We start from the raw sequence: 26877 nt of genomic DNA on the forward strand, positions 1-26877 counted from the left end.
AAAATTGACATAATCTATATAATAACTATTAAGGCTAAGTAAAGAAATTAAATTATTGTGTGTTCCATCCAAAACATTTCAAATTCCCTTTTAAAATTTGAGTGTTAGTGGCAAATCTTTAGCAGGAAAAATGCTCAGTAGTCACTGTCATGCTGTTACAGAAGCTAAAAAAAAAAACCTTTGTATCTTGTATATATTTTTAACCTGAAATATCAGGAACAAAGAGAGACAGCAAAGCCTTTTTTCTTCTTCTTTTTATTGCGGAGTCTCATGTGAAGCACATTTATTTTCACTGTGGTTTCCACATTAATCGACTGACTCCATTTCCAAATCTCTCTGAGCCTGATCCTGATCCTGGTATTGGTCCTGTTCGCCTTCGTGGTCTGGTTTGCCATAGTGCTCCTCTGTATGATGCTCTTCCGTCTCCTGGCTGCCCTCACCGTGTCCATGTGATTGGTTAATGATCGTGTCTGGTGGTACAATGTGAGAGATTGTGAAAGAACTGGCGACCTCCTGCAGACGAGCTTGCTCCGCTTTCAGCTTTTCCAGTTCTTTGCTTAGCAGCGAGGTAGCGGGAGTGGCTGAAGTACCCGAAATGGGGCAGCTGTCTTTGTTGACCTCGAGCACCTCGGGGCCCTGAGTCTCTATTGGATCAGGTTTGTGAGTGTCTGCAGGATGACCAGCTGCCTGCACCTTCTCATGAAGACTCTTCCTCTCCTCTTGCAAAGCTCTGCAAAGATTTTCCAGCTTCTGGTTCTTGATGATGATGAGCTCAAACTCTTTTTCCTTCAGCGCTTTCTGCAAGAGGATCCAAATAAAGCATTTAGATGCAACATTAGAAAATGCAGATATTTACATGAATAAAATGAAAATAGTGCATTCAAGTCCTTCAATATTTTGCACACTCATAGTGACGCAAGCAACCAAGCGTGTCGGCCTCAACTAAAAATTTCTGGGTTTGGACTTTTGCATCTAAACTTTTCAAACGTATAAAACAACACTGACAAACAAGAGCTATCAGAGATTTCTGACATCCGCCAGTCCAGATCACCTCCAAAATTCAGGGGAGTCTTCCATGCCCTAATATCTATCTGTGGTGCAAAATCTGGTGAGAATCCGTAATCCTTCAAAGCCTATATAAAGTGAAAATTGATTCAGAATCCAGATCCGGATCCAGATCACCTCCAAAATTGAATGGGTTCTTCCATGGCCTGATATCTATCTGTGGTGAAAATTTCGTCAAAATCCATGTAGAAGTTTTGACGAAATCCTGCTAGCAGACAGACAGACAAATAAATAAACGCCGATGATTTTATTACGTCTTTGGTGGACGTAACAAAGAAATGTGCAAAAAAAGAGAAATATTCCTCACATCTGCCACCATGTCAATGAGATTCTTGTTGCAGCTGTCAAATCGACCTTTCCAAGACTGGCACTCCTTCTCCAGCTTCTTCATTTTCTTGGCCATCTACAACACACCACATAAAATGAAATAATAATAGCTGTCACAATAAAGTATAGAATTACACAGGGTGTCAGTTTTTATATCATTATTTTCTCTCTTTTTGTAATGTTACTGTAAATCTCATGGGACTTTTTTGCCTCAGCAGATAAATATTTTCACAAATATCAATGAAATCTGTCAGCTCATTCTTACCTTGTCTATGTCCTGTTTGAAGCTGCTGTAGACACTGTTACTCTTTGATACTGTGCCCTGGAATTCATCAAACTTCTTGGAGTACATATCGAGCTGAAGGAGAAAGAGAAAAACATTCTATGTACCTCTAGGGAGGTAGAAAAACAAGACAAATTTGTTCATGATGCCTCGGGACTGTACCTGGACCTGCATATCGATTTCTTGCTCCTTCATGACCTTCACTTGTAATTTGTACTCTGCAGCCTGTTTTAGCAGCTGTGGAATATTGAAATGTTCCATGAAAACAAGCATTTATGGGATTAGAATTGCAAATCGGTTATTAAAATGCTCGTAGCACTTAACGAACGCTTACATGCTCTTTTTCGAGCTTGTGCTTATCCTCCGCGTCCTTCAGTATCATGTTTGCATGTGTGAGTTTGGTTTCCAGCAGCTTTTCTTTCAGATCTCTGTGCTTGAAGACTTTTTCCAAGTTCTGCAAGATATTCATGTGAATTAATGAGGTACTTCCACAAAATGTTGTTTTGTTTCTTACTCTGAGATTTGACTTGAAGACGCAGGGTTGGGTTTGTAGGTCTTTGTGCAGAATAAGCAATATGGTGATGTCATAAAGCCAGTTCTTGCAATACTAAAAGCAGATTTTATATAAAAACAAAAAACAAGAGCAATCCGAGATTTCTGACATCCACTAATCTGAATCACCTCCAGAATTCAGAGAAGTCTTTCATGCCCTAATTTAATTTAATCTTAATCAGTTAATTACTTACTTAATTAATTAATTTCATTCAAAGCAATTAATTAATTAATTACTTTAATTAATTTACATATAAATTAAATTAATCACACTAATTTAATATCTTATCTGTGGTGCCAATTTGGTGAGAATCCGTGAAGTAGTTTTGATGTAAGTAGTTTTGAAGTAATCCTTCAAAGCTTATATAAAGTGAAATCTTGATCCAAAATCCGGATCACCTCCAAAATTTTGCGGAGTCTTCCATGCCCTAATCTAAGCCTATATAAAGAGAAATCTTGATTGAGAATCTGGATCCAGATCACCTCTAAAATTGAATGGATTCTTCTATGCTCTAATGTCTATCTGTGGTGAAATTTTCATCAAAATCTGTGTAGTAGTTTTGATGTAATCCTGCTAACAGCCAGCCAGCCAGACAAATAAATAAATAAACACTGATGGTTTTATTAACTCATTAGTGCCAGCCATTTTCAAAGTTCAGAACATCCCAGTGCCAGGATTTTTTCAGCATTTCAGTGTTTTTTCAAGACCCATAGAAAATTGGGTTCTATGTCCATGTCAACAACAAACATACTCGTACCACAAGAAAAGAACAGAGAAGAAAAGAAACTGGCTCGATGACGCTTCTTTGGCGCGGGGCGTTACTATCGGAAAAGACGCGTTTTAGAGTCAATGGCATCGAGTGAGTTAAGCTGGTGTCGCCGACCGAACAGTCCCCACTAAAAATCAGTCCGCGTTTTGCATCTGCGCATGCATCATTAGCCGCAGTTCATGGATTATCACCTCGTTTCTGCTTAAAACTGCACTCCAGTCTTCATCTATCTCAGCGACAGATATCTGAAGCTTTTGTACAACAATCATTTCCACATAAATTCAGCATTATTTCATCATAAAAGGTGGCTGAAGCAATCAGCACCGCGGCTAACCAAGCTGCTAGCTGTTGTGTTCACTGCGCCTCCATCATTTCAAAGCGTCACTGATTATCGCCTTGTTTCTTTTTAAAACTGACTTTAGAATGATTTAAGAGGTTTTACCTTGTCATGATGGTTAATAATCCCATTAATCCATTTGATCGCTTTGGGTGAAGAGACTCTGTCTTAGACAAGCGGCAGAGCTCCGAAATGACGCACGCGCAGATGCAAAAGGCGGACTGATTTTTAGGGGTGGACCATTCGGCCTGGACACCAGTCTGCTCTGTGTCAGCCTGATCCCGTCAGAAGCTGGTTAGTACTTGGATGGAAGACCTCTTTGGAACACCAGTGACTGTGCGTGTTGCGTCAGGAAGGGCATCCAGCGTAAAACGTGTGCCAAATACCAATGCGGATCTGGCTGTATCTGCTGTGGCGACCCCGACCCAAAAACGGGAGCAGCCGAAATGACAACACAAACTGATGATTTTATTACGTCCTTGGAGGACGTAAAATGATGATCATATTTGGATCATCTTTTTGTAATAACATCATCCTTGATAGCACGATCTCTTCATAATATTTAGGCAAAATCTGTACCCTTTTCTTTAAAGTTACCATGTACACAGACAGACAGACAGACAGGGGTAATGACAGAACTTTCACCCCTGTTAGTTGTCCTAGGTGAACATTTCTTTGTATAAAACCAGATGTGATCTTGTGTGTGGATCAGATGTAACTTAGGGTCACACATTTCATTGAAGAACAGTATAAGACGAGGTCCATACCGCCTCTCTCTGGTCGTATTGTGAAATGAGGTTCTTCAGCTTCTCGGCCAGTGCGCTGTTCTCCTGGCACAGCTTGGTGTTGCGGTTGCTGTGTTCCTCAATTTGGGCCTGAATCTCACTGAGCGTGCCCTGGAAATGATTGGTTATCTCCTTCCTCTTCAGGTCATCCTCTCTACACCTCTGCAGGGTCTCCTCCTGCATGTCCAAGACACATGATTTCAGCCAAATCATCCTTACACAATACATATTTGCAAATATTACACAGAAACCCCAGCCATATCTTTCCCACTAACTAAAACCTGTTACTTTGGTTGGACAAAATTTGTTTAATTTTAAAATTGTGCTGTATCCATCCTAGTTTTCAGCCCTGTGGACTTATTATTATTATTATCATTATTATCATTATTATTGTGCATTGTACAGGACAAACAAAGCCATGAAGTTGAGAACTTGTTTGGTTGGTGCTGCTGTGTGCTTGTATGATTATGAGTTCAACTTAATCTTATTAGTAATTCTAATCATCCACCAAGGGTTGATGAGGACTCAAAATAACAGATACGTGATTCCCATCGTGACTCGGACTTTACGTGGATCTGGATTCCACAACACAATGCAATAATTGCATATTGATCCAGAATGGTCCGACTGATCGAGATGTTGCAATCTGATATTTAATTCACAAGGTGAAACAAAATATTGTCTTCCTGATCTTGGTTTAACATCGTGATGTTGTATTCATGATGTAGTTTTGATGTAATCCCTAAAAGTCTACAAATTGAAATCCCGATCTAGAATCCGGATCCAGATCTAGATCATCTCTAAAACTGTATGGAGTCTTTCAAGGCCAAACATCAATGTGTGGTGAAAATTTGGTGAAAATCCGTTAAGTAGTTTTGACGTAATCCTCAACATCCAGCAAAGTGAAGTGTACAGATTGAAATCCTGATCCAGAATGTGGATCCAGATCACCTCTAAAATTTAATGGAGTCTTCCTTGGCCTAATATCTATCTGTGGTGAAAATTTCATCAAAATCTGTGTAGTAGTTTGGACATAATCCTGCTAACAGTCAGACAGACAAATTAATAAACGCAGATTATCTTCCTGCATTCTTGGTGGATGTAATAAGATCAGATTTGACAGTGAGGAGAGTCCCTCATTTAACCTTCAAACCTTCAGTCTCAACATCACCTTTTTTGCGTAAAATAAAAAATTTTCCACACTCATCACTTACGCTCATATCATATTGACATATTTCTTTCTACATGTTGTGCAGTTTATTCTGCATTTACACATAACGAAGACAAGTCACGAATGCCACGAAGTACACATTCTTGGCCGCTGATCACCATTGTGAAGATTCGGGGCAGAGACGTCATGTTTCCTCAAGAACTGTTGCAACCTGTTACCACGTGTTACGATTAAGGCACATATCGCTGGCGAGAATCATCACAAAACATTACATACGGCCAAGAATAAAGGAATAAAGTTGTGCTCTATTACACGCAACAGCGCATCGTTATGTTCCGTCATTTTGTGAATCAGGCAAATTGTCTCCATACACCCCCCATATTCATCCTAAAGTCAGCTACTGAACAGTTCAGATCGCTCCAGATTGCTCCTCAACACCCAGATGAATCCACAGCAGAAGAAGAGCTTTGTGGTTGCAAGCTTAGTTGGGCTTGGTGCCATGGAGTTGTGCAGAAAAGAGGAGGAGGAGACAGAGAGAGCCAGATGCCTGGCTGCACGTGGCTCTCCTCTGGCTCAGACACACTGTTATGCTGTGTTTACATATAGGCAGGACGCATTACGAATGTCATAATTGCGTCATTCTTGGCACATTCCCAACATTATTAACGTGACTTAATGCATCTTAATAGGATTCTTAATAGTGCATGTTGGTGCGTGATATTTGTGATTTTCATGGAGCATGTTTTTGGCTGTCAAAAAATCTTCCACGAATGTCACGCACTACCCTCATTTCACCTCATATCGTGGACATCGCAACTGAGCTCTTGATGAGTGGTGATCCTTAATAGAGCGTGACAGTGTTCTTCTCTGATGTGCGCACAATTAAACCCTGCTGCACCGCATTCAGTTTCATTGCTGCAGTATGCTGAAGAAGGACAGTGATGCCAAGTTGGCTACAAGTCTCGTTCCAATGCTCATCAGTGCTCTCCTGCAGGTGTTCAACCTGCTGCTGCTGCTGTGCCTGATGTTTGGGAAAATGAGTGAGACACGAGGCACACATCTGGCTCTGTCCATCTTCTCCTCCTCTCTGCGCCACTCGATGGCACAGAGCCCAACTAAGCATGGAATCACAAAGTTCTTCTGCTGTGGATTAATCTAGATTTTGAGGAGCAAACTGGAGCGATCTGAATTGTTCAGCAGCTGATGGATGAATATGGGTGTGTGTGTGTGTGTGTGTGTGTGTGTGTGTGTGTGTGTGTGTGTGTGTGTGTGTGTGTGTGTGTGTGTGTGTGTGTGTGTGTGTGTGTGTGTGTGTGAGACAATTTTCCTCATTCACAGCATGACAGAATGTAACGATGAACGCAACGGAACATTATTCTTGACTGTGCGTAATGTTTCCTGATAATTCTCCAGCAACACATGCCATTAATTATAACGCATGGTAACAGGTTGCAGCAGTTCCTGAGGAGACCTGACGCCTCTGCCTCAAATCAGCACATTCGTGATCAGCAGCCAAGACTGTATACTTAGTGACATTTGTGACTTGTCGTCGTTAATTATAAACGCAGCATTAAGAAACCTATTCAGATGCTTTAGGTCACGTTAAGAATGTCAGGAATGTGTCACAAATGACAGAAAAAGTGTCATTCATAACGCATCGTGCCTATGTGTAAATGCAGCATTAGGGGAAAAACTTTGGCGAAATGTCCTTACAGGTGGAACAGACAAATCACCAATGCCCACCCTCAGGACCAGGTCCTCTTGTGTCACTTCAGAATTGGCCTTGCGGGTGTCACTGTGGACCTCCTTTCGGCCACCCCGTTATAGCTACTTCTATGTTGGAACCAAGTTTGGCGAACCTCTCCAGACCCTAGCTCTACACCACTACAGTGTGAGCATGTATAGAGAGGTGTGGAACACCGGCTGGAATGGCAGATAGACACGTTGGGCATGCAGGCTAGTTGCATTCTACTCCGTTTAATGAAGGTTTGTTTTCTGGCTGGTTGAGCTCTCCAGCACCATGATCAGGGCCTGGAGGTTCCACTGCTCTGCCAGGGTGAGGTCACCTGGGTAGGTTTCTGTGTAGGTTTATCCATTAAAGTCATAGCTCATAAAGGCTCTATTCTATTCTATTCATTTAGAAGACTTTGTAAAATCCAAAATGGCAAAATATGGATATGTTAAGCTTCTCCACCTTGGTACCACTGCTTTCCTTGACCTCAAAAATGAAGCTGTTTAAATCAAAGGTCTATGTTATGTAGAAGCTGAGATGGTGACAAAGTCCATTTTTAGGGCCCCTTCACACATAGTGCAAAGTTTGGATGAAGTGCACACTTAGTGCACATGACGCAGGAATCATGTGCAAACTGTGTAATGTCGTCCCTGTCTCCAATGCCTCGTACACCTGTTGCTACAACAATATGCACGCACAAGCCCCTGAAAGACAGAGTGTGTGCTGTGCAAACCCATCGCACCCTCTTGCTGCAGGTGCCGCCAAATTCCAGGTGATACGCACGAACACCTAACACCGCTCGCATGGCGCTTTAGAAAATGTGTGGCCAGTTGCACTCTTGGCACGTCAAGAGACTGCAGACAATCACTGTCGTACTGCTGTGAAATTTGTCTAAGTTCCACACGAGTGTGACTTTGCAAACACACACACTGACACGTGGGTGTGTGCGCTCCACTCACAGGAGGCGTGGCTTCTGACAGAAGCAGCTGTGGTGATCTGTCATTCTGGACATTCCAGCTACACAACACCTACTGTGTTTGGACAGTTATGAACTAACAACTGTCCACTGTGAGGCAGGCGTGTCTGATTGCTGTATTTACATGGACATAAATAAAAACATATAGTGCCGTGGTGGTGACAAGCTGCAGCAAGTGAGCGCGTGCACGGAGCGGACACTGACAGTCCCCCAGGTTGAAACAGCCCGTCAGATCAGAACACGCCGCAGGCAATCTGACCGTCACATCACCCAGGTGAGCTCTGTTCCACATGACGCAGTGTCTGTGCTGTGGCGTGCCATCCACAAGACACGCATGTCGGGCAGAAAAACATCCAATGAAAATTGCAAGTGGAAGATAGGGAACCTGACAACATATGTGTTACACTATTTGTCTGTTATTTTTCTGTATGTTTGTCAGCATTTTCTCAATTTGTAAGACATTTTGTTTGATGCAAGTGTTTTTATTTGTAACTTTTGCAAGGGTTTTGGGGGAAGGGTTGGAGAGTGTTTTGCCCTCTCTCTTCCACCGTACATCAGGCCCTCCATTAGAATAGGTGTTGCAAGTTTCCAATGTTTGACATACCTTTAAGGTTTTGTTGTGCCTCTGCAGCTCTCGGCAGAGCCCCTCCAGTTTACTACGAGCCAACACGGCCCGGCTGTGCTCGCTCTGCAGCTGATCCTTCTCCTTCATAACTTGGAGCAGTTTCTTCTGTAAAACCTTCAGCTGTTTCTGATCACTCCGATGATCCTCCAGCTGTAAAATCCGAGGCAGACACCCATGTACCAATTGCCCACGAGGGAAAACATGTCTTCCCTTAAAACATTGCTTTTCTTCATGTACATCTGTCATCCACTCACCAACTCAGCGTGCTTCTTGATGATGGCTTCCAGCTTCTGTTCTGGAGAATCAAGCTTGTTCAGACTTTGCATCAGCAGCATGGCCTCCTTCCCTGAACAGCCAAAGAAGATTTCACACAAATTAAACATGACAATTCATTCAAATATGGTAGAGCATTAACTTTGGTATATAAAGGGTGGGCCAATAAAATGTTACAACTTTTTGTTCATACACAAGTTTTTGAAATGAGAACTTATTCGAAAATTTTATTTACAGACTTGTAACAGAAGCATCAAATTAACATTTGATACCAAAGGTTTCCCACTTTGTCTCTTGTTTACGCACAGTTCAATAATTGATGACATGTTCAATGCATGTTCCTCTTCTCTGGATTACAGATGCAACACGAATATTGAAGTTTGTGATGACATTGCCACACATCTCAAGAGGGAATCTCCGAATTTCATTTTCATCCCTCTTAAGCGATCTCTGTCTATCTCTATATCGCTATCCATCTCCATATCTCTATCTATCTCTATATCTATCTCTACATCTCTATCTCTATATATCTATGTATATCTATCTCTATATCTCTATCTCTATGTATCTATCCGGCTCTATCTCTATCTATCTCTATATCTCTGTTAATATATCTCTCTCTTTATCTATCTCTATCCATATATCTATCTATATCTTTATCTATCTCTATACCTGTCTCAATTTATCTCTATATCGCTATCTCCATCTCCCTCTATATCAATTTCTATATCTACTTCTACATATATCTATCTCTATCTCCATATCTTGAAATCTATCTAAATATCTAGCTCTATATCGCTATATCTATCTATCTCTATATTTTTGTTATCTCTATATCTAACTATCTCCATATCTCTATTATCTCTAAATGTATTTCTATCTATATCTATTGCTATCTCTATCTACTTCTGTATCGCTACCTCTATATCTCTATCACTATCCATTTCTGTCTCTATATCTCTATCTATCTCTATATCTCTATCAATGTGTATCTCTATATTTCTATCATTGTATATCTATCTCTGTATCTGTATATCTGTCTCTATATCTCTACATCTATTGCTATCTTTATATCTACCCTATATGTATATATCCATGTCTATAGATCTACCTCTATAGCTATCTCTATATTTATCAAATCTATATTTATCTTTCTCTCTATCTCTAGCTATCGCTATATCTTTCTCTATATCTCTATATCTATCTCTTTATCGCTATCTCTACCTACCTCTGTCTATCTCTGTCTCTACTCTATCTATCTCTACATCTTTATCTCTATATATCTATGTATATCTATCTTTATATCGCTACATTATATCTCTATCCGGCTCCATCTCTATCTGTATATCTCTAGATCTCTTTATTACCTCCGCCAAGGAGGTTATGTTTTTGGTCGAGTTTGTTTGTTTGTCTGTCTGGTTGTCAGCAGGATAACTCAAAAAGCTTTGAATGGATTTTGATGAAATTTTGTGGATTGGTTGGAAATGACAAGAGGAACAAGTGATTACATTTTAGTGGTGATCCGGCTCACGATCCAGATCCAGGAATTTTTTTAAAGGATTCTTCACCATTGTGGGATAGGGGGAATTTTGACATTCTAGTTTCTAACTCCACAAAAACAAGGCACAAAGGCTTGAAAAAAATTAGGGTGTAACATAGTCAAATGTTCTATCAAACAACAAAGTTTGGTGATGATCGGATCCGGATTCCAGATCTGGTGATCCAGAATATGCAAAACTATAGGGAAAATAGAAAATGTGTCAGTGTGAGGTGACAAATGAACTAACACCAAATTGTAGCTGAATCTGTACTGATTCAGTAAGGTGTCATCAGATTTGATGTAGCTTCAAATGTTATGGAGCTAGCTCCAGAAGAAAACCACCATTACCGAAAAATCGTTTTTATACAATAACTTTTGAACTAATAAAGACATAAAAGTGATTCCAAGTTCTAGTGGTATGTTTTCATGGTCAAGGATGTCAAATATAAATGAAAGAAAAGTGTATGTATCATAGTTTTGGTTGTAACACTGAATTGTTGAATAGATCACTCTGCCAAGGAGGGAATCTCTTTAGGGTCAGTGACCCTATGGCCTTGTGTAGCACATGCAACACTTAACAAATAGTTCTATTTCAGAATTTACTGTTATTTATTTAGAGAAGTGCTTCATAAATGTTAAAAAATTCATATATTTGCAGTTTAGTTGAATAATAAATTGAATTTTGTCTCTTATTTGTTTTTGTCTATAAGCACATGCAATATCAATATCAGTGCTCAGATGACAGTAGCTTCTGGGAAAGGTGCAAGTTGCAATAAACTGTGATGCCAAGCACTAAGGATACATGCTATCCAGTCACAGCAGTTGAAATTTTTTTTTACTACTTCACTGTAAAAAAAAATAGTTGAGAATACTTCAAGTTTGCAGGCAACAGTCTGCACTAAAACTTTTATGTTGTGCCGGCTATGCCTCTACATCTACTTCTGAACCTCTATATCTATCTCTGTATGTCTACATCTATGGCTATCTCTAGTTATGTCTATCTATCTGAATATCTCTATCTCTATGCATCTCTCTATCTCTCTCTCTATATATATATATCTCTATTATCTCTATATCTAGTCATCTTTATATCTCTAACTATCTCTATATCTCTATAACTATCTCCACTATCTCTATATCTATCTCTATATCTATTTCTACCTACCTCTATATCTCTATCTATTTCTATATCTATCTCAATATATCTGTACCTCTACCTCTTTATCTGCCTCTTGATCTGTTTCTCTGTTATCTCTATCTCTATATCTCTATCTATCTCTGAAACCCTTCTCTATACCTAACTATCTCTATATCTCTATTATTCCTATATCTATCTCTATATCTCTATTTCTATCTCTATCCATCTGTATCTCTATATCTACCTCTATATCTATATATCTAACTATATCTATCCCTATATCTCTATCTCTATATTTATCACAACAGCTATCCATCAGTGTCTATATCTCTTTATCTACTCTATTATCACTATAGTTATCTCTCTATATCTCCATCTATCTCTATATCATCACTATTTCTCTCTATATCTCTATCTATCTCTATATCTCTATTTCTTTCTTTTTATATCTATCTCTATAACTTTCTCTTTTGCCACTATATCTCTATATCTATCTCTCTATCTATTTTTGTCTCTATCTATATATCGCTATACATCTCTGTAGCTCTATCTTTATATATCTATATGTCTCTATCTCTGTCTATCTCTGTATCTCTATCTATATATCTCTATATCTGTCTCTATCTCTCTCTATGTCTCTTTCTAACTCTCTATATATCTATCTATATATCTATCTCAATATCTCTTTATCTGTGTCTATCCATCTCTATATTGCTATTTATCTCTGTATCTGTTGCTATTTCTATATCTATCTCTGTATCTCTATCCATTTCATCTCTATATTTCCTATCTATCTATCTATCTATCTCTATTTCTATCTCTATATCTCTATTATCTCTTATATACTGATCTATCTCTATATCTGTTGCCCTCTCTATGTCTATCTCTATATCTCCTTTTCTATATCTCTATCCATCTCCATCTCTATGTTGCTATCTCTATCTCAGTGTCTATTTATTTATCTATCTCTGTGTTTATATATCTATCTCTTTATCTGTCAATCACTATCTCTATATCTATCTCTCTAGCTCCACCTATACTTCTATATCTCTATATCCATCTCTATCTATCTATCTATCTATCTATCTATCTATCTATCTATCTATCTATCTATCTATCTATCTATCTATCTATCTATCTATCTATCTATCTATCTATCTATCATCTCATCTCTATTTCTATCTCTATATCTCTATTATCTCTTATATACTGATCTATCTCTATATCTGTTGCCCTCTCTATGTCTATCTCTATATCTCCTTTTCTATATCTCTATCCATCTCCATCTCTATGTTGCTATCTCTATCTCACTGTCTATTTATCTATCTCTGTTTATATATCTATCTCTATATCTGTCAATCACTATCTCTATATCTATCTCTCTAGCTCCACCTATACTTCTATATCTCTTTATCCATCTCTATATCTCTATCTATCTCTATATCTCTATTTCTTTCTCTTCATATCTCTATAACTATCTCTATTGTCAATAGATCTATCTCTACCTATACCTCTATATCTCTATATCCATCTCGATATGTATCTCTCTATGTATTTTTGTCTCTCTATCTAACTTATATCGCTATCCATCTCTGTACCTCTATCTTTATCTATCTCTATGTCTCTATCTCTGTCTATCTCTACATCTCTATCTATATATCTCTCTATCTGTCTCTGTCTCTCTATATATATCTCTATTTATCTCTAAGTATCTCTATGTATCTGTCTCTTTATCTATCTCTGTATTTCTATCTATATATCTATCTATCTATCTCTATGTATCTGTCTCTTTATCTATCTCTGTAATTATATATATACATATATATATATATATATATATATCTGTCTCTTTATCTGTCTCTATATTTCTATCTATATATCTATCTCAATATCTCTTTATCTATCTCTATATCTCTCTATCACTATTTATCTCTGTATCTGTTGCTATTTCTATATCCATCTCTATATCTCTATCCATCTCATCTCTATATTTCCTGTCTATCTCTATATCCTTATTTATATCTATCTCTATGTCTATCTATCTATCTCTGTACCTCTGCCCGTATCTATCTATCTCCATATCTCTATCTATACCTATCTCTGTTCCTCTATCTATATATCTCTCTCTCCATATCTATCTATCTCTATCTCTCTATCCATCTCTCTATATCTCTATATCACTGTCTATCTCCTTATCTATCTCTATATCTCTATCTGTCTAATCTTCATCTCTATTTCTATCTCTTTATCTCTATTATCTCTTATATATCAATCTATCTCTATATCTGTTGCCCTCTCTATGTCTATCTCTATCTATCTATCTATCTATCTATCTATCTATCTATCTATCTATCTATCTATCTATCTATCTATCTATCTATCTATCTATCTATCTATCTATCTATCTCTGCCTATACTTCTATATCCATCTCTATTTCTCTATCTATCTCTATAAGGCAATGGTGTGGTGGGAATTACATTTACAAGGCCAATAGGGCCCGTAGTTAAAGAATAACCCATATCTGTGTCTATATCTTTACCTCTATCCATCTCCATCTCTATATCTCTGTCTCTATATGTCTCTATTTATATGTATCTCTGTCTCTATCTATATATCTCTATATCTGTCTCTATCTCTCTATATATTTCTATCTATCTCTATGTATCTGCCTCTTTATCTATCTCTATATTTCTGTCTATATATCTATCTCAATATCTCTTTATCTATCTCTATCTATCTCTATATGTCTATATCACTATTTATCTCTGTATCTGTTGCTATTTCTATATCCATCTCTATATCTCTATCCATCTCATCTCTATATTTCCTGTATATCTCTTTATCCTTATTTATATCTATCTCTATGGTAAATGGTAAATGGACTGCATTTATATAGCGCTTTTCCATCTGCATCAGACGCTCAAAGCGCTTTACAATTATGCCTCACATTCACCCCGATGTCAGGGTGCTGCCATACAAGGCGCTCACTACACACTGGGAGCAATAGGGGATTAAAGGCCTTGCCCAAGGGCCCTTAGTGATTTTCCACTAAGGCGTGGATTTGAACCCATGATCTTCTGGTCTCAAGCCCAACACCTTAACCACTAGACCATCACCTATGTTCCTCTATCTGTACATTTCTATATCTATCTATCTCTATATCTCTATCCCTCTCTATATATCTCTATATCACTGTCTATCTCCTTATCTATCTCTATATCTCTGTCTAATCTCCATCTCTATTTCTATCTCTATATTTCTATTATCTCATATATCGATCCATCTCTATATCTGTTGCCCTCTCTATGTCTATCTCTATATCTCTGTTTCCATTTCCATCTCTAGCTCTATGTCGCTATCTGTATCACAATGTCTGTCTGTCTGTCTATCTATCTATCTATCTATCTATCTATCTATCTATCTATCTATCTATCTATCTATCTATCTATCTATCTATCTATCTATCTATCTATCTATCTCTATATCCCTATCAATCTCTGTGGCTCTATCTCTGTGTCACCATCTCTGTCTGTCTCTACATTTCTAGCTATATATCTCTATCTATCTCTATATCTGTCTCGATCTCTATATATAGCTCTATCTCTCTATATATATCCCTCTCTATATCTATATATTATCTCAATAACTCTTTATCCATGTCTATCTATCTATCTCTATTTCACTATTTATCTTTATATCTGTTGCTATTTCTATATCTGTCTCTATATCTTTACCTCTATCCATCTCATCTCTATATCTCTGTCTCCCTATATATCTCTATTTATATGTATCTCTATGTCTGTATCTATGTCTCTACATATATCTCTATAGCTCTGTGTATCTCTATATCAGTATATATTACTATCTCTTTATCTATCTCTTCATCTCTATCTCTATATCTCTATATCAATATCTATCTCTATATCTTTCACTATATCTCTGTCTGTGTCTAGATGTATATCTCTATATCTATCTCTATATCAATATCTATTGATCTCTACTTCAATCTATCTCTATTTCTCCATCTATCTCGATATCTCTATCTCTAATTATAGCTCTATCTATGTGTATCTCTCTATCTATCTCTATATCTCTATCTATGTCTATCTCTGTCCCTTCATATATATTGCTGTTTATTTCCATATCTCTATCTTAATATCTCTATCTATCTCTACATCTCTGTATCTCTATCTGTCTCGATATCTATCTCTCCCTATCTCTATCTATCTCTATATCTCTATATCTATCTCTATAACTATATTTATATCCATCTCTATATCTCTGTATCTATCTCTTTATCTCTACCTATATCTGTCTCTATCTGTATCTATCTCTATATCTATGTCTCTATATCTATCTTTATAGCTCTACCTATAGCTATCTCTATATCTCTATCTTTCTCTATATCTCTATTACTTTTCCTCTATCTATCTCTATATCTATTATAGCTAATCTCTAAATATCTCTCTCTACCTATAGCTATCTCAATATCTCTATCTTTATCTATATCTCTATTACTTTATCTTTATCTACACTCAACAAAAATATAAACGCAACACTTTTTGTTTTGCTCCCATTTTGTATGAGATGAACTCAAAGATCTAAACCTTTTTCCACATACACAATTTCACCATTTCCCTCAAATATTGTTCACAAACCAGTCTAAATCTGTGATAGTGAGCACTTCTTTGCTGAGATAATCCATCCCACCTCACAGGTGTGCCATATCAAGATGCTGATTAGACACCATGATTAGTGCACAGGTGTGCCTTAGACTGTCCACAGTAAAAGGCCACTCTGAAAGGTGCAGTTTTATCACACAGCACAATGCCACAGATGTTGCAAGATTTGAGGGAGCGTGCAATTGGCATGCTGACAGCAGGAATGTCAACTAGAGCTGTTGCTCCTGTATTGAATGTTCATTTCTCTACCATAAGCCGTCTCCAAAGGCGTTTCAGAGAATTTGGCAGTACATCCAACCAGCCTCACAATCGCAGACCACATGTAACCACACCAGCCCAGGACCTCCACATCCAGCATGTTCACCTCCAAGATCGTCTGAGACCATCCACTCGGACAGCTGCTGAAACAATCAGTTTGCATAACCAAAGAATTTCTGCACAAACTGTCAGAAACCGTCTCAGGGAAGCTCATCTGCATGCTCGTGGTCCTCATCGGGGTCTCGACCTGACTCCAGTTCGTCCTCGTAACCGACTTGAGTGGGCAAATGCTCACATTCGCTGGTGTTTGGCACGTTGGAGAGGTGTTCTCTTCACAGATGAATCTCGCTTCACACTGTTCAGGGCAGATGGCAGACAGCGTGTGTGGCGTCGTGTTGGTGAGCGGTTTTCTGATGTCAATGTTGTGGATCGAGTGGCCCATAGTGGCGGTGGGGTTATGGTATGGGCAGGCGTCTGTTATGGACGAAGAACACAGGTGCATTTTATTGATGGCATTTTCAATGCACAGAGATACCGTGACGAGATCCTGAGGCCCATTGTTGTGCCATACATCCAAGAACATCACCTCATGTTGCAGCAGGATAATGCACGGCCCCATGTTGCAAGGATCTGTACACAATTCTTGGAAGCTGAAAATGTCCCAGTTCTTGCATGGCCGGCATACTCACCGGACATGTCACCCATTGAGCATGTTTGGAATGCTCTGGACCGGCGTATACAACAGCGTGTACCAGTTCCTGCCAATATCCAGCAACTTCGCACAGCCATTGAAGAGGAGTGGACCAACATTCCACAGTCCACAGTTGACAACCTGATCAACTCTATGCGAAGGAGATGTGTTGCACTGCATGAGGCAAATGGTGGTCACACCAGATACTGACTGGTATCCCCCCCCCCCCCCCCCCCCCCCAATAAAACAAAACTGCACCTTTCAGAGTGGCCTTTTATTGTGGGCAGTCTAAGGCACACCTGTGCACTAATCATGGTGTCTAATCAGCATCTTGATATGGCACACCTGTGAGGTGGGATGGATTATCTCAGCAAAGGAGAAGTGCTCACTATCACAGATTTAGACTGGTTTGTGAACAATATTTGAAGGAAATGGTGATATTGTGTATGTGGAAACAGTTTTAGATCTTTGAGTTCATCTCATACAAAATGGGAGCAAAACCAGAAGTGTTGCATTTATATTTTTGTTGAGTGTATCTCTATGTCTCTATCGCTATATCTCTTATATCTATCTCTAGAGGAGGACCATTCTGCAGGCTTTCACATCCCACACTGTGTGAAAAATGGCATCATTTATCTGATATTACAAAAAGAAAATAAATCCTATTCCTCTGCTAACTCCCCGTGTCTGGTGCAGATGGATGCACTTACACACATTACAGTTCTATTTCCACGCCGATCAGTTTCACTGCTCTTTTGCTGACTGAACTGAATCAAACCCATGTCCTCTAAAATCGATAAAACATTTTATATGAAAAGAAATAAAAAGACACCTAGGTTTTTGAGCATCTTCTTCTCCAGTTTCTGGTCCTTGCGGGTGTCTGCCTCTTTGATGACCGTGACTTCTTCTGTGTCCTCTGGCTCAGCAGGAATCTCTGCAGCCTGGTAGCTGCTAATGATCTCCTCCAGCTGCTGGCCCAGGTCTTCTGTCAGGTCAATGTGCTGATCCTCAGCTGGAACTGCCTGGGGACTTGTGGGTGCACGGCTGCTTTCCTGACAAGCCTCCATTATTTTTGATCTAATTCCAAGACAGACATGTTTGGCTTTGACATTGTTGTCTAAAGAATAAAGCATCATTATGAAGATGAAGATGTCCTGAAGAATGATGTTTGCAGACATGAAGCAGTATTGTGTCTGCTGCCCAGCAATGCTGATGCTTTATACAAATCCATGACAAAATCCCAACAGACAATATCCCAATGGACAGAATCCCAACACCTTATTACAAAAATGGACAAAATCCCAGTCTCATTCCAAAGTCCCATCTCACTTAAACCCTAACCCTAACCCAACATTAATGTAGTACACTAACCCTATGTCTATTACAACCCCTGGCAAAAATTATGGAATCACCGGCCTCAGAGGATGTTCATTCAGTTGTTTAATTTTGTAGAAAAAAAGCAGATCACAGACATGACACAAAACTAAAGTCATTTCAAATGGCAACTTTCTGGCTTTAAGAAACACTATAAGAAACCAAGAAAAAAAGATTGTGGCAGTCAGTAACGGTTACTTTTTTAGACCAAGCAGAGGAAAAAATTATGGAATCACCCTGTAAATTTTCATCCCCCAAATTAACACCTGCATCAAATCAGATCTGCTCATTGACATTGACCCTGTGCTATGACATTGACCCTATGTGTCATTTTGCAAGGAATGTTTTTGCAGTTTTTGCTCTATGGCAAGATGCATTATCATCTTGAAAAATGATTTCATCATCCCCAAACATCCTTTCAATTGTCCAAAATATCAACATAAACTTGTGCATTTATTGATGATGTAATGACAGCCATCTCCCCATTGCCTTTACCTGACATGCAGCCCCATATCATCAATGACTGTAGAAATTTACATGTTCTCTTCAGGCAGTCATCTTTATAAATGTCATTGGAAAGGCACCAAACAAAAGTTCCAGCATCATCACCTTGCTCAATGCAGATTCGAGATTCATCACTGAATATGACTTTCATCCAGTCATCCACAGTCCACAATTGCTTTTCCTTAGCCCATTGTAACCTTGTTTTTTTCTGTTTAGGTGTTAATGATGCCTTTCGTTTAGCTTTTCTGTATGTAAATCCCATTTCCTTTAGGGGGTTTCTTACAGTTCGGTCACAGACGTTGACTCCAGTTTCCTCCCATTCGTTCCTCATTTGTTGTGTTGTACATTTTTCGATTTTTGAGACATATTGCTTTTTCTGTCTTGACGCTTTGATGTCTTCCTTGGTCTACCAGTATGTTTGCCTTTAAGAACCTTCCCATGTTGTTTGTATTTGGTCCAGAGTTTAGACACAGCTGACTGTGAACAACCAACATCTTTTGCAACATTGCGTGATGATTTACCCTCTTTTAAGAGTTTGATAATCCTCTCCTTTGTTTCAATTGACGTCTCTCGTGTTGGAGCCATGATTCATGTCAGTCCACTTGGTGCAACAGCTCTCCAAGGTGTGATCACTCCTTTTTAGATGCAGACTAACGACCAGATCTGATATGATGCAGGTGTTAGTTTTGGGGATGAAAATTTACAGGGTGATTCCATAATTTTTTCCTCAGAATTGAGTGATTCCATATTTTTTTTTCCTCTGCTTGGTCTAAAAAAGTAACCGTTACTTGATTTCTTATAGTGTTTCTTAAAGCCAGAAATTTGCCATTTGAAATGACTTTAGTTTTGTGTCATGTCTGTGATCTGCTTTTTTTCTACAAAATTAAACAACTGAATGAACATCCTCCGAGGCCGGTGATTCCATAATTTTTGCCAGGGGTTGTATATTTTATATTTATTTTTATTCATGAGACTGGGATTTTGTCACTGCTTTATACTTAGGTTGGAATTCAGCATTTAGTCCAGTCTAGTTATTCAATTTAAGGCTCCAACCTACCACTAATTGTGAAAAAAAAATTCCATGTGGGATTCTCCTCTGGTATGCCCCAGAAATAATATATTAAAAATAGAGAACAGTAGGGGGCGTGGAAGAGCCCAAAATATGCTATTTCATGTTATTTAGATATGAACATCTAAGGAACCAGTCAAACAACTGGGATATCTTGTATCTTTCATCAAAAGAAGGACTGAAATGCTCTCCAAATCCAGCTCAGTGTTGTTAGAAATACTAGAAACTGAAATTGGGTGCCCTTTTGTATAATTAGCTAATTATGCTGCTCAATGATTCTGAATTCATGCAGAAATCTATCTGACTGGCCCAGATACTGAACATGATCGAATTATTGAAGCTGGGGAGAAGGCAATTGTGTCCGTGTACAATGGCGGAAAAATTGCCAGCCTTAACAAAATTACATGCCAGCAATTTAAAGAAAAGTTTATCAGGTGTTGAAAAGAGATTCAGGCACAGGTTTTGCCTCCAACTTCAGGTGCAGCAAAGTTCCACTCACTACGTGTCTTCCATCAAATATGTGAATGGAAAGGAGAAAGCCTCAATGCCACTGAATATGGATGGAAGGAAAAGAATGGCAAGTTCATTCCAGTATGAACAGACCTGCCTCCAGCTCCTGACCGCCTACTGGAAATGATTCACTGTAACTGTAAAACCGGATGCAGTACTTTGAAATGCCCTTGTCACAGGCCTTGAGTGTACATTATACAATTATAGACTTTTGATAAGGTGTACCCGTGATTATGCGGACCTGGTCAGCATGGGGTTCACCAAAGCCTTGGCCGAGGTGAACCCCATCCTGACCAGGTCCGCATAATCACGGGTACACTGAAATCAGAAGTCTGTAACTGCTTTATTATATGGTAAACAAGAAAATTGGGAGTTTGTCAAACATACTAAAACTGAAAAATCAATCTCAAGTTTCAACTCTTTATTATTACTGTCATACTGCACCAACTGACATCCCATCGATCGACTGGAGATGCCTGTTAAATCCGTGATGTAGAGTCATCAAGCTTGTTTTCTTATAAAGTTCGCCATTCGCCTGACTAGCTTCCACGTAAAATCGACCGAGTACTCCGTCAAACATCTGTCTGTCATAAGTTTCAAAGTTGGGCACATGTCCCTTTTCAGTGACGTACTTGCGAAACAGGTTGGCTGCTGACTATATATTTCTGCGGGTGTTCTTTGCATCTTTTTTGTGTAAAATTCATTTTAAGTCAGCGTCGCTAACAGACGCAAACCTGTCTTCTGCCATGTTGTCAACATACTGACAGCCAAAGTAGGCGTTGTATCGCATTATCCAATTGGTCATTATCGATAGAAGGCGTCGCTCGATTAGCTTGCGCTACGCTGCACGCGAGGTGTACTCGTTTCGCATGTGCAGTCTACAACCCCTGGCAAAAATTATGGAATCACCAGCCTCGGAGGATGTTCATTCATTTGTTTAATTTTGTAGAAAAAAAGCAGATCACAGACATGACACAAAACTAAAGTCATTTCAAATGGCAACTTTCTGGCTTTAAGAAACACTATAAGAAATCAGGAAAAAAAATTGTGGCAGTCAGTAACGGTTACTTTTTTAGACCAAGCAGAGGGAAAAAAAATATGGAATCACTCAATTCTAAGGAAAAAATTATGGAATCATGAAAAAAAAAAGAACGCTCCAACACATCACTAGTATTTTGTTGCACCACCTCTGGCTTTTATAACAGCTTGCAGTCTCTGAGGCATGGACTTAATGAGTGACAAACAGTACTCTTCATCAATCTGGCTCCAACTTTCTCTGATTGCTGTTGCCAGATCAGCTTTGCAGGTTGGAGCCTTGTCATGGACCATTTTCTTCAACTTCCATCAAAGATTTTCAATTGGATTAAGATCTGGACTATTTGCAGGCCATGACATTGACCCTATGTGTCTTTTTGCAATGAATGTTTTCACAGTTTTTGCTCTATGGCAAGATGCATTATCATTTTGAAAAATGATTTCATCATCCCCAAACATCCTTTCAATTGATGGGATAAGAAAAGTGTCCAAAATATCAATGTAAACTTGTGCATTTATTGATGATGTAATGACAGCCATCTCCCCAGTGCCTGTACCTGACATGCAGCCCCATATCATCAATGACTGTGGAAATTTACATGTTCTCTTCAGGCAGTCATCTTTATAAATCTCATTGGAATGGCACCAAACAAAAGTTCCAGCATCATCACCTTGCCCAATGCAGATTCGAGATTCATCACTGAATATGACTTTCATCGAGTCATCCACAGTCCACGATTGCTTTTCCTTCGCTCATTGTAACCTTGTTTTTTTCTGTTTAGGTGTTAATGATGGCTTTCGTTTAGCTTTTCTGTATGTAAATCCCATTTCCTTTAGGCAGTTTCTTACAGTTCGGTCACAGACGTTGACTCCAGTTTCCTCCCATTCGTTCCTCATTTGTTTTGTTGTGCATTTTCGATTTTTGAGACATATTGCTTTAAGTTTTCTGTCTTGACGCTTTGATGTCTTCCTTGGTCTACCAGTATGTTTGCCTTTAACAACCTTCCCATGTCGTTTGTATTTGGTCCAGAGTTTAGACACAGCTGACTGTGATCAACCAGCATCTTTTGCAACATTGCGTGATGATTTACCCTCTTTTCAGAGTTTGATAATCCTCTCCTTTGTTTCAATTGACATCTCTCGTATTGGAGCCATGATTCATGTCAGTCCACTTGGTACAACAGCTCTCCAAGGTGTGATCACTCCTTTTTAGATGCAGACTAACAAGCAGATCTGATTTGATGTAGGTGTTAGTTTTGGGGATGAAAATTTACAGGGTGATTCCATAATTTATTCCTCAGAATTGAGTGTGTTCATATTTTTTTTCCCTCTGCTTGGTCTAAAAAAGTAACTGTTACTGACTGCCACAATTTTTTTTCTTGATTTCTCATAGTGTTTCTTAAAGCCAGAAAGTTGCCATTTGAAATGACTTTAGTTTTGTGTCATGTCTGTGATCTGCTTTTTTCTACAAAATTAAACAACTGAATGAACATCCTCCGAGGCTGGTGATTCCATAATTATTGCCAGGGGTTGTATATGTAACGACAAACTGTGTTAACTGACAATGGTTTTCTGAAGTGTTCCTGAGCCCACGTGGCAAGATCCTTTACACAATGATGTCGGTTTTTAATGCAGTGCCACCTGAGGGATCAAAGGTCACGGGCATTCAATGTTGGTTTTCGTCCTTGCTGCTTACGTGTAGAAAGTTCTCCAGATTCTCTGAATCTTCTGATTATATTATGGACTGTAGATGATGGAATCCCTAAATTCCTTGCAATTGAACATTGAGAAACATTGTTATTAAACTGTTGGACTATTTTTTTCATGCAGTTGTTCACAAAGTGGTGATCCTCGCCCCATCTTTACTTGTGAACAGCTGAGCCTTTTGGTGATGCTCCTTTTATACCCAATCATGACACTCACCTGTTTCCAATTAACCTGTTCACCTGCGGAGTGTTCAAAATAGGTGTTCTTTGAGCATTCATCAACTTTCCCAGTCTTTTGTTGCCCCGTCCCAACTTTTTTGAAATGTGTTGCAGGGATCCATTTCAAAATGAGCAAATACAAAAACAAAACTTTATCAGTTTGAGCATTAAATATCTTGTCTTTGTGGTGTATTCAACTGAATATAGATTGAAGAGGATTTGCAAATCATTGTATTTTGTTTTTATTTTCATCTCACATAACATCTCAACTTCATTGGAATTGGAATTGTATAACAAGGACTTCTACCAAGTTTCATGAAATTCCTCCTAAAAGTGTGAGAGGAGTTGATTTCAGAACACTTGTACTCTTTTTGGGACAGACAAACAGACAGATGAAATCACCACAACATAGTCCCCCTTCAGGCCTTTGGCCAGTGGGGGATAAAAAACTTGCAATTGAACATTGAGAAACATTGTTCTTAAACTGTTGGACTATTTTTTCATGCAGTTGTTCACAAAGTGTTGATCCTTGTCCCATCTTTGCTTGTGAACGGCTGAGCCTTTTGGGGATGCTCATTTGATACCCAATCATGACACTCATAATTAGTGTCCTCAGTTCCCAAACAATTATTGAGTGTTGTTAGAAGGAAAGGTGATGTAACACAGTGGTAAACATACCATTGTCCCAGCTTTTTTGAAATGTGTTGCAGGCATCCATTTCAAAATGAGCAAATATTTGCACAAAAACAATAAAGTTTATCAGTTTGAACATTAAATATCTTGTCTTTGTGGTGTATTCAATTAAATATAGATTAAAGAGGGTTTGAAAATCATTGTATTCTGTTTTTATTTACATTTTACACAACGTCCCAACGTCATTGAAATTGGGGTTGTATTTCTAACACTACAGGATTTGGAGAGCATTTCAGTCCTTCTTTTGATGACAGATACAAGATTTCCAGTTTTTTTGACTGGTTCCTTTGATGTTCATACCTAATTAACACAAATTAGCATATTTTGGCCCTTCCACCCCTTGTATTCTCTGTTTTTACTATGTTATTCCCATGGTATATCAGAGGAGAATCCGATATTGCTATTGGTGGGTCAAGTCTCAGTATGACTGGACTAATTTGACAACTCAGCATCATACCATCACTCCACCCATCAGGAATGTGGTGGTATCACATTTAAAGTGAAATCAATCAAGTTTCTGTCTGGAAGCACCTTGCATTTCAGTAAAAACATGTTTGCCCCATCAGTCAAATAAGGATCTTGAAAGCAAAAGTAGTTGATTAATGCTTTGCAGTTAGAAGAATATTTGCATGAATAGCTTCAAACAAAGATCTTAAGTGTGATGGTAGATTGCAGCCCACACTCTAAAAAAGGAACTGCTGTCTCAATGAGAAAAACTACTGCAACAATTTGTATAGATTTTTTAAAGTTATTTCAACTTTCAATTGAGTTAATGCCACAAGACTTCTCTAGTTAAGTTGTAATAACTTTAGTTAAGTTGAAATAACTAGAAAAAAATCAATGCAAATTGTGACATCACTTTTTCTCGTTGAGACAGCGGATCACTTTTTAGAGTGCAGTCTCATGGATTTAGTTTTTTTCGTGATACCTTTACGAGATATATTACATTTTCATGATGCAGTCACCCTTTGCTCACTAATTTTAACCCTAACCCCAATGTGCCCCCCCCCCATGTCACCCCACTTTTTGTGATACCATCAAGAAATTTTGAAAATCAACTCTATTTTGATACCATCACAAACTTGGTGTGAGATCGGGTCATAGGTTGTCATCATAGTTGATTTCAGCAAACCACTTACAAACTGCTGGAGTTCCAAATATTTTTTTATTATTTCTTAGTTTGTGCATCATTATTATCTTTAACAATTAATTGTTTTGTTGGAAAGGTAGGTCTTCAGATTGCTTATGTTTTACACAATCTATTGCAATATATACAGGGGATCTGAACAAACTACTGCATTTTCCTCTCATTTTGAGAGACATTTATTCTGAAATGCAACAAAAACATCATGCAATATTGCAAGACAATGTAACATAGTCCTTCAGAGGAACGGCAAAGCTCATCAATGCACCACAGCGATTAAAATGATGTGATGCTTTAAAATAACGTATCACAAGAGAATCTCTCTGTGCATTTTGTGTACAGACACAGAGGCTGTTTATGTGCATAAATTGAGTGTAGCTGTTTTCAAAGTGCCTGTGCTTTCACAAGCCGAGCACATGGCACCTGTTCCAGACCCACAGGCTATTTTAAGCACTTCTTAATATGGGCAAGTTATTTATTTATTTATTTCTAACCCTCTCTTATTGATGTCAGTGTCAGTAATGGTGAGCACAAAATTTGCATTTTCTAACTATTGGTAATAATGTAAAAAAAAAATCTATCTCACACAGTTTTAATGGAAGCTTTTAATGTGGAGAAATGACTAGTAAAAAGTAATAAAACCAAACAAATTTACTGTGCAACGATCTAGGACTCGTGGTGTAAAATCATTAAACATCTATTTAAATAAGATGTTTTTCCTTAACGAATTCTAGTTACGAGATTCTCTCTGGCTTCACTCACCATCTCATTTTTTTAAGGAGCCATCAAGAGTCAAACAAATCTATACATCTGAGAACAATAAGAGGTCTGGAAACTGTGTGCGGCACTAAAAGTCATGCTGTTTAAGTGTAAATGTGTGTAAAGAAGCAGGGTAATGAGCAAACAGGGTCTTACCAGGACCAAGGGCCAGAGGGGGAAAAGAAGGAGTGTTGAGGGGCTGTGAGAGGCTGCCACCACGGAACAGCTGTGATTAGGGCACCTCAAAATAAACTGGAGGAGCACAGCTCACCCAGAGAGAGAGAGAGAGAGAGAGAGAGCGAGAGAGAGAGAGAGAGCAAGCACAGGGTATCTTTTGTCTGTCTGGGACACTCACCTTAAAAAAACATACCCCACAAACCCTGTCTTAGTATGAAAAATATAACGCAATGCTAAAATACCCTCGGCCCTACGTGCATTGTGTTCTTATAATTTGCAGTTGTTTAAATCATTATTAATTATTAAGATTGTCTTATTGTCTTACATACAGTTTGTACATGTTCAATAAAGGCCCTCTATCAATCAATCAAAAACAATATTCACGTTTTAAGAGCGGAAGTTGAGCAAATTGAGGAATATTTGTAGATCACCCTCTGTGCATTTGCAGGTATTAATGAGACAAATTTAACTCCATAGGAAG

At 38.4% G+C, this 26877-nt stretch overlaps 1 protein-coding gene across 1 annotated transcript; it reads right to left on the minus strand.

Annotated features, from left to right (window-relative positions):
• txlnbb (taxilin beta b) lies at nucleotides 1-26460 on the minus strand. The gene is made up of 10 exons (XM_034159803.1): nucleotides 26376-26460; nucleotides 18039-18283; nucleotides 8878-8969; nucleotides 8603-8773; nucleotides 4102-4296; nucleotides 2010-2129; nucleotides 1838-1912; nucleotides 1658-1750; nucleotides 1373-1468; nucleotides 1-798 (listed from the first exon to the last, which is right to left on the minus strand). The coding sequence occupies exons 2-10, from the start codon at nucleotides 18271-18273 to the stop codon at nucleotides 307-309; spliced, it is 1569 nt and encodes a 522-aa protein (XP_034015694.1). The 5' UTR covers nucleotides 18274-18283; nucleotides 26376-26460; the 3' UTR covers nucleotides 1-306.
• Between the last annotated feature and the right edge of the window lie 417 nt (nucleotides 26461-26877).

The sequence above is a fragment of the Thalassophryne amazonica genome, chromosome 19, assembly GCF_902500255.1.
Source record: "Thalassophryne amazonica chromosome 19, fThaAma1.1, whole genome shotgun sequence".
NCBI lineage: Eukaryota > Metazoa > Chordata > Actinopteri > Batrachoidiformes > Batrachoididae > Thalassophryne > Thalassophryne amazonica.